The 9,869-nt window shown below is 38.4% G+C and overlaps 1 protein-coding gene across 1 annotated transcript in view; it reads right to left on the bottom strand.

Annotated features, from left to right (window-relative positions):
• Positions 1-7,387, bottom strand: part of LOC107679746 (protein Wnt-2b-A) — a 10,471-nt gene extending 3,084 nt beyond the window's left edge. The window contains exons 1-4 of the mRNA XM_016475388.1: positions 7,191-7,387; positions 3,515-3,735; positions 853-1,130; positions 357-621 (exon numbers count right to left, since the gene is read on the bottom strand). Of these exons, the coding sequence (XP_016330874.1) occupies positions 357-621; positions 853-1,130; positions 3,515-3,735; positions 7,191-7,387 (961 nt within the window). The remainder of the gene's footprint in view (positions 1-356; positions 622-852; positions 1,131-3,514; positions 3,736-7,190) is intronic.
• Positions 7,388-9,869: the final 2,482 nt, after the last annotated feature.

The following is a 9,869-nucleotide window of genomic DNA, read 5'->3' as shown; positions in this document are numbered from 1 at the left end:
AGCAAATGGCTGCAATATAACAAAGAGTGAAAAATTGAAGGGGGTCTGAATACTTTCCGTACCCACTGTATATATATTAAATCTAATAAATAATATAAAATATAAAATTATATAATATATTATTCTTACATAAGGAATAAAATAATTACTAATAAATTAAAACATTTAAAGTAATAGAATTAATTAAAAGTTACAAAAAAAATGTAACTATTTTCCCCCTAATTCATGCTGCCTATGTAGGCACTAGGCAGGTTTTGGAACTGAGCTTGTAACACTCTGTTAGTGCCTTGCAAGCAGTGATAATTCCTTCAGGAAATTAATACTTAGTTACTTTGTGTTTTTTTGCACTTTTTCACCTGCAGCTTTGTCCATGACGCAGTAATCAGGTGAGTTTTCGAAGTACACCAGGTCATTTTTTGTGGCTTTCCTGAAGTCTTTATTGGCTACTGTGAATCCTGTCCCATCTTGGTTCATGGTGACCTCGATGGCTCCGTTGTATTTCTTGCGAAGGTAGTCTCCCGTTTTACGGAAGTCCGACATTGCCAACCAGCACGTTCTCAGAGTGCACGACCCACTGACTCCATGACATTTACACTCCAGCTTCATAAAGCGCTTTACAGCCTGTAAAACAGAGAAACCAAGAAAACATCCCTATGAACAGATTCCACTTGGCCAAGAATAGCTGCGGAATGTAAACAGAGTTTTACAGGAACGTTATCGTAGAACAAAGTCAATGTTTCAGTATTTACATGCCAAAATGCTGAGCTGTTTAGTTGTAATAGGTGTTTCATTTCGTAAGGTTTCTCCACCACAGAGGTAGAGTTATATTACCTTGAATGTATATAACCTTACCATTCTCCCACAGCGGTTGTTATGAAGGTTCATGAGTGCTCGTGCGTCTTTCACAGTTCGCTCTTTTGCGTCTATGAAAGCTTTGGCGAACTTTATCCCATAGTTGATGTTATCACTGCAGCCACCCCAGTCAAACTCTCCTCGTTCGTCACTTGCCCGGCCACGCTTGTGGGGGTCACAGTTACATATCTTTAGCTCCCCCTGACTGCAGGCGCGGGTAATGGCGAAAACCACTCCTGCTGAGGAGATTGCATATACGAACGCTGCCTCACGACTGCCTGCAAAGACAAGAATCATGAAGCCACAACAAACACATTCAGGTCCTTTATCAGACACTGACAAACACTTCATTACACCCTCCGCTGTCATATAATCCCAAACAGCACTTCTGATTTGTCTGCTAGAGACCTGCCCATAGAAGCATGACTAGCCCCAGTGTGAGTGTTTTGTTTAAATATTAGTACAGGCCTAATCCCTCCAGGGTGGGCCATTCTCGGCTAGGATAAATAGTTTGAAGGCTAGCAGTCTGATAGTGAACTGCCACAGTTATTTTCTAAACTTAACCTGCTTTTTCTAAGCATCCTGCATGTTTGGACTCACATCAGTCACACTGATTCCTTTAGCCTGACTGAATATAAGAAAAAAATCAAAATCATCAATTCCTCTGTAAAATAATAGATAATAGGTACTCCTTGTAATTGTCCAAATTTGTGATTGAACCATATATATATATATATATATATGAGAAATTCATACTTTTATTTAGCAAGGATGCATTAACTTGACAATAAACACATCTAAAATGTTACAAACATTTTCATTTTAAATAAATGCTGTTCTTTTGAACTTTCTATTCAACAAGATGTACTGAAGACTGTAGTAATGACTGCTGAATATGGAGTTTGCATCACAGAAATAAATTATGTTTTAGAATATATTAAAATAGAAAATTATTTCAACATTTAATAATATTTCACAGTGCTGTTTCTGCTTTTGAACTGTAGTGTTACACTTCTTGCATTTTTGTGACAGGTAAGATGTTCCTATACAGTAAAATGTGTTCTTATTATAACATTAAATTAATATTATATGGCATTACTAAAGGACATACCAATAGATTTAGGTTAGATTTTTAAAGCCAATATCTTTTAAATTACTTGAGAGACATTAAGAATGCCATTTTTAAAACTTTAAATATATCTGCTAAATGTGGAGTACACTAGCATTTAAATAACCTTGAAGTTATCTATATTCTAGTGTATATAAATAACTTCCACCGACTTAAAATATTGTTTTAATGGAGTCTTTTATTTTAGGACCCCCTGCCCAGATCTCAGTGTAACGTTATCCTTCTCACGCTGTTCTGAAATCGTTTTCAGTTTCCTGTTGCAGTTAAAATGTGTTTCAATGATAGTAGTACTGTGCTCATGTAGTACAATGACGTCTGGCGGACATCTATGTTTGAATCGGTCCATCATTCATACAGATAAATATTCTCTGAAGAAAAATATATATTTTTTAATAGTACAGGTGCTGTTTATAGGAGAATCCTCTCTTGGCAGCCTCTCCAATTCTAATTCCATTTCATAAACTGAATACGCGCAGTGCTGCGAGAGTCTGTCTGGCTGCCAGAATCATCTCTCCAAACATTTACATCCACTATGCCTGTTTATGTGGTGAAGAGGCATAGAGAATGCTGGAGGGGTGATATTTTCACACAGGGATCTTTGGAACGCTGTATGAAAGCCAAACAGAAAGCACATTTATAGTGCGCATTTCTTGAGTAAACTTCAGGTTCAGACTGAATTAAATGATCCTGTGGGGTTTTGTCTGTTTATCACACCTGGCCAGGGATTTGTGTGAATGTGGCTGAATTTTCCTGTGAGATCCGAGGCGTTTCATTAATATCCCACAGTGATAAACAGCAATGGATGTGTCTAAGAGAGCAACTGTTTAAAATATCATTATTCTATTCTAATCCATATTGATTTACTGTGGTGACATTACAGTATGATGATCTAGGTATTTACCATATGAGAATGAATGTGTATCTGACTGGGTGAAAGCACACACACATACACACAAAAAATGTTATATAAATAATTAAAATTAAATTTGTTATTGTTTTTGAAAAAGTGTCCTATGCGCACCAAGGCTGCATTTATTCTATCAAAAATACAGCAAAAGTAGTAATACTGTGAAATATATTTAAAAATGTAATTTCTTGTCATGATGGCAAAGCTGAACTTTCAGCAGTCATTACTTCAGTCTTCAGAAATATGCTGATTTTTCAGCTCAAAAAACAGTTTCTTATTATTGTCAATATTGAACATTTTTTGCTTAATATTTTTGCAGAAACCATGAAATGTTACTGTTCAAAAGTTTGAGGTATAATATATATTATAATACTTTTATTCAGCAAGGACAAATGTAATTGACCAAAAGTGTAAAATATTAGAATGATTTCTGAAGGATCATGTGACACTGAAGAGTGGAGTTATTTTAAATTGTAATAATATTTCACAATATTACTGTTTTTATTGTATTTTTTTAATCAAATAAATGCTTAAAATACTCAAAAATTATAAAAAAAAAAAATCATAATTATTTCTTTGACTGCTTTTGCTTCCAAAACACACACTGACACATTTCTAGTACTCACTGCGCTGTATGACTCTCCCAAAAACGGTATGGTCTCTGTCCAGTGCACTGCAGTTCCAGCGGTGATGACGGAATTGATGCTGGCACTCTCGAATCCACTCTTTAGCCCCGCCCCCAATCGACTGCATGATGTCGGGATACTTCTGACACAACTGCCTCTGTTTATTCACCAGCCCGGGAATATTGTCACAGATCACACGGGCACCAAGGGCTCCAATATACCTGAAAAGCAGACACAAACCCAGAGGGTTAAAACCTGAATTGCTCCAATCGATCACAGCAGTTTTTGCCAGTTGGTTTTTGTGAGCAAATATCATTCCAAAAGTGCTGAATCAGTAAACATTCAGTGATTACGCATTGTCTAATGCCAAAGAATCTGATGATTGAGTCTGATCATTCCCAGAATCTTACCACTCATTAGTGGAATTTCAGAGGGAAGTTTGGCAAACTGACATTTGTCATAAACATGACATTCACAAACCAACAATTATTTATGATTTATTTAAAGGCAATTGCATAAGTGCAACATCATCAGATTTGGAATACGTTTTTGAACCCTAGATGATAACCTTTAGTTTTTTAGACTATCTGATGTCATATTTGGTTCTACTTATTAATCCAATCAGCCAATCAGAACAGAAGGAGATTTCATGAATTATGATCCATTCTATCTCTCTTTTACTCTCTGTATAGTTTTCACTCACACTCTGATGTTTCAATCCATCACTGTTCAATATTTATTTGTCTAACAGCAACAGAAACTGGCATAAAATCTCTCTCGTTCTCATACACACCCAAAACCGTATCACATCAAGCCTGATCTCAGCCTTCACACAAACACACACTCGCTCATGTCAGACAAAAGCAGGATTTAGTTCCAAATATTTTAGTCTGCTAAAATGAGCATTTCTAATGACAAATTAAGGTTTTGCCTTTTGAAAAAATCTTTGTGAATGCTGATCAACCTTTTTATTATGACTGTGTTCCTCCCACTCCGATGCCTCATTTGACTGTGATTATAGGGCTTTATCGTCCCCTGTGCTTTGTTCGATATAGTTTGGAAACACTCACTCACACACACACACTGACAAACTGTGGTGGTTTGCAGGTTGGCTTTACCAGCAGCAGTAAATCATTATCCACAGGACCACAACCACATGCTGTAAAAACACAGTAAAATCTGCTCTCATTTACACTGCAAGTCTCTGTGTGTGTAGATAGGCTTAACTGGGTAAAGAATGTCCGACTGTAGTAATTTGTTGCTTCTACTACCCAAATAAAGGGTGAAAATTCCTCTCCTCCCTATTTCTCTCCATCTCTCTGTATCTTCCCATCTTTGTCTTTTTCATTATTGGTCTAATCACATTTTCTCCTTGCTATAGATTAGACAGAAAAGCAAGTTAGGGAAAACAATTCTCAGGCCCTTGATGGAAGATCAAAATTTGTATTAACCTATTCTTTTATATCTTTCATACTTTTCATCTGAATCAGAGCCCTAAGGTTTCCAGGCGTCTGCTGTTCTGGATGGATCATTTGGGAACTGTTGGAACTTACATGTGCCATAATGTTGCAATCTTTATGTATGCAGATTGCAATATGGTTGGACCATTACAAAACTAGCTTGTGCATCATTCAGAATTGAACTAAGAAATTAAAGAAATTCATATGACTGTAGTTTTGAACTAGAAATGCAAAGTTTGTCAAGACATGTTGACCTTGTTTAAAAAAGGTTAAAGGTCTTACAGACAGATAAATAGATGCCAATAGGAATTCCAATTCAGCAACCTGTGGGGTGTGTCCAATTTTCAGTTCTGAATTTTGTCCAACCCTGGAACAAAAGGTCAAAGATGAAGTTTACTTCAAAGGACACACACCCACCTTTCTATTTGTGTGGAAGTCCAGGGCAGGCTTACATCTGGCTTCATCTGTGTGTGTGTCTGTGAAATAAGTTCACTAGTATGAGACGCTAACAGGCCGCCCAGTAGCTTAAGAGGATTCCTGCTCTGTCTGCTTAAAGTGATGGATGAGCAGATCAGAGAGAGAGAGAGAGAAAGAGGGAGCAAGAGATCCCTTTCTCTCTGGCTCTGGTGAGTGCCTCACATTGGGAATGTCAGCCTGACTTATTACACCTCAATAGTGACAAAGGACTTGCTTTCCTCTTTCTTAGTTCCATGCACATCAAGCTTAACATTTAACTGATTTCTGAGCTGTTAGTAATAACTGTAACCCCTGATACAGTTGTTGAGGGTCCAGTAATGAACGTATATGATCTTCAACAGAGATCACTGTAGTACATGCATGTTTTATTCTTGGTATAATGAGCAAAAACATGAAATTAACTTTTGTCTTAGTCACACACACAACCATATGCACACATATTCTGTGTATACACAAAGCCCAACCATTCCCCAACTACATTTATATGTGAGAAATGGGCATGTGGCTGGTTTCTTCATGATTGTTCAGGCTCATTGCACTGTAGTCACCAGCTAAGTGTGTGTGCATAGGTATCTAAGCAGGAGGCCTGACACATATTGCAGTTATTTCATTTATTCCTCTGTTATTGGCAGGCACCACACCTCAAGCACACCATGAAAACCAGACCCATAACTATGATATAATGATGTGCAAGGCCTGTTACTACACATAAGCACAAGCTCTGGGGAAAACCCCATCCCTCATGAGACTTTTTTGAGGGGGAGAATCCTGTGATTTGTGTGTTTCTAGAATAACTGTGTTTTAAATGCCAATATCTTGGTGGGGAGAGCGGTGAAGCTGCGTTCCTGCACCACGCGCGAAGTGTGTGTTCATTTTAGTACTTGAGTCGACTGCCATCTCCTGACCTCTGTCTGCCCACCACCAGGGTGCGAATTATGGGGAGTTTGGGGGGTCTGAGACCCATAATTATGGCTCTAACCTCCCCAAAGGAAATAAAAACATAAGGTTGGGGGTCTCAAAACTATGTATTCGTTCACATATAAGTATAGGTCTATACATATTTCAACAGCGCTTTCAAACAAAAAAAAACAACAACAGTGTTTTAGTAACCACAAAAGTTAGATTACAAGTTATTCAGACCGCGCTAAACAGACGCTCGCGAACAGCGCGCGTTCGCCTGAGAAGATAACCATAGCAACAGCTATATCAGTATATGTTTTATCCGTTTATTATATTTACATAGGATGAGTAAATAACATTAATAATGTTTCGTTATTAATTTAAAATAGTCGATGTTTAGCAAACTGTATTATGGGCACCAAGACATATTCGGCTGCGCGAAACGAACATCAACATATTTCACCCTGACAAATTACTGACAGAAATTGCTTTTTAAAAAGTCAAACACCCTGAAACCAGCCCTACACTTTAAATTAAATTTTTATTGAAAACATTACTCCAAGGTTTTTAACCCTCTGTTTTTCATTAACCTCTCCTCCATGTGTTTTAAGAGTAGGCTATAAATACAGTACTGTACACAATAAATGCCTCACTTAAACGCAAACCACTGTTATTATAAAACTGAACTGCCACTTATAAAAACTAGAACAATGTGGGCTACCTAATAATAAACATTTGCAGATGTTCAGTCTCCCAACTGACAGCAGCTCAGTCACCGTGAGCTGAGGGGAAAAAAACCCACCCGGCTTCTGCGCGCGGGGATGCTGGACGCTACTCACCACCAGGACGAGTCCACGCGCGGTGTGAGGATGAGCAGGAGAAACAGGAGAGCGCAACACAACCGCGAGGACGCACGGGGACCGTAGGATGAGCCTGCGCTGTTTCTGATTATATGTCTTAATCCTGAGTCTCCGGGAACAGCAGTAGATCTGTTGAGAATCCGGGGCGACCCAAGAACTTTACCACAGCCAAACATAGTTGAGCGTGTCCTCCAGCGGTGATAAGAAAACAGTTGGGATTGCTGATAGCTGGACGGATGTAGAGCTCTGTGCGGACGATGCACAGACGGATATCATGTATCTGCCCGGATATTAGCGTGTGCCATATAAAAGTATTCCCCGAAATCTGGCAACCGCAGCAGAAATAATCCAAGCCAGACGGCAGGTTCAGAGTGCGCTTTCTTTTCTTTTTCCACCTCCTCTTGAGAACAGATGAAGTCTCGGTGAGGTGCAATTTGATCAGAAAGAGTGCCAACTTTTCCACTTTTCTCTCCACGTTTTGCGTTCAGGCAGGGCTGTGAAACACGCGCCTCTTCGTTTTTCCATTGGAGTCTGCGAGCGCTGATAGCAGACTGCGCGAGATAAACCGGGGCGATGAACTGTGCGAACTGCAGAACGAGGGGGTGGGCGAAGGGGGTGGGGGGGGGGTTAGAGATGGGCGATAGGAATGTTGACAGCCCGCCGTCTCTCCACTCTTATTGGGCAGAGCTCTCAGAGACCCCGGAGAAGCTTGAGCCGTTCCCTGGTCAGTGGAGACACGCGCCACACTCCTTTCACCTGCTGAACGACACGCAGCATCCTCATTTAGGCTACACACCATTCTGGAGTTCACACTCACAATTTCACAAACACAGCAAAATATTCATGATGTGAGGGAAAATGAGACACACAATTTTAACACAATTTTAAAATGTATTTTTTTTAATCGCTGTCATAATAATAATAATAAATAAGCGGTTCAAATAGTTCAGCGTATCACTACAGCCAATAACCGTGGTACTTAAATTAAGGCATAAATTTAAATGTTTAATTTTGGCGAATTAAAACGTTACAGTGTGGATTTTAGGGATGCCGTATAGTGACAAATATTCATTAATTATCAAATATCCAATGATTGAAACAATTATTTATAAAGTAAGATAGCTACGCATATATAAGCTGTTTTCCTTAGTATATTTTTCTCGTATGATACTATGCAATTGCAAAACCCATAAAATGATCGGTGTATCTAAAAATAAAATACTTATTACAATCACATATTTTAATGCACTCGAGCATGCAGCATTCGCACTGATTGTAGCCGCAATTGCTAGGCCTTTATCATTTGGAGAGATGCGCGTGTCTGAATACGCAAGCTCGTGTTTACAGATAAGGCTCTAGAGCTTGCACGAGTGCTGCTGTGTATAAACATCGTGCGGAATCCAGTTTCAAAACATCACATACAGTATATTTGCCTGTTGCATGACTCTCTGGATAAGTTAAACCATTCTCTTCATTAATGCAAAATGCAGGAGATATAATCTGTTATAATTGGCGTCCCATGGCTGCAGCTGCACTGCTCCTGTATAGACAAGATATAAAGCAAATACACCGTTTCAACAGTAGCAACTTCAGCTCCAGATGAGGGATCTGCAACACCCAAGACTGTAACACTTCACTGAGCACTTGAAAGTGAACTGACGCAGAAATAGGCCCAAATCCCTGTTGGAATTGAAACTATTAGAGTAAACTGCACTTTCCACCAAGGATTAAATGAACAACTATAATGTTTAGTTGTAAATTCTAAATTAGGCTAATCTTATAGTCCTGAAATTTTCATTTGTACTTAAACTTTAGCCCCTTAGACACTTTTGTCCACCTAAAGCTGGCATGGCTTATGTGAAACAGAGAGGCCTATCCGTGGAGGAGAACATGTCAGTTCAGATGGTGATTCTATTGTGTAAAAAGAGAGAGAGAGAGAGAGAGAGAGAGAGGAATTTGCCAGCCTGTTCCAGTAATTTTTAGTCCAGAAATATGTAATTTGAAGTTATACACTCTTACTGAAGCAATTTGCTTCATATTATTGGACAGAACAAGGCCTCTTGGGATTTTTCAAAGTGAGAGACTATACTCTAATAAAATAATTCAATATGTTTGATCTACGGATTTCTGGTTGAGTACACCTGATAACACCAAAGGCTTTTCCAGCATCTTCTGCATAGTTGACCTCTTTCCAACAGTGGCTGCATAATTTTGAGAGCCATCTTTTCACACTGAGGACAACTGAGGGACTCATACGCAACTATTACAAAAGATGAAAACATTTACTAATGCTCAAAAGAAGGCAACATTATGCATTAAGTGGGGACGGGGTGTAAAAAAATGTTTAATTATTAACATCTTGCATAATCTGCAAGGGGTATATTAACTCATGAGCATAACTATAAACTGCATTTCACATAACTCTTGTACAAGTATTCATGCGAACATACACTAACATTCACAAGTTTGGGGTTTGTACAATTTTTTAAATGTTTTTGAAAGAAGACCTTTGATTGAGTTAATGCATCTTTGTCAAGTAATAATAATAATAATCAAAAAAATCTTACTGACCCTAAAATTTAAAAAAGGTAGTGTAAGTATATACAAATACATACATACATAAATTAGAGCAATACAAATTAACAAGCACATTACTGT

Source organism: Sinocyclocheilus anshuiensis, unplaced genomic scaffold, assembly GCF_001515605.1.
Source record: "Sinocyclocheilus anshuiensis isolate Anshui unplaced genomic scaffold, SAMN03320099.WGS_v1.1 scaffold13, whole genome shotgun sequence".
NCBI lineage: Eukaryota > Metazoa > Chordata > Actinopteri > Cypriniformes > Cyprinidae > Sinocyclocheilus > Sinocyclocheilus anshuiensis.
This window is presented reverse-complemented; position numbering and strand designations above follow the sequence as displayed.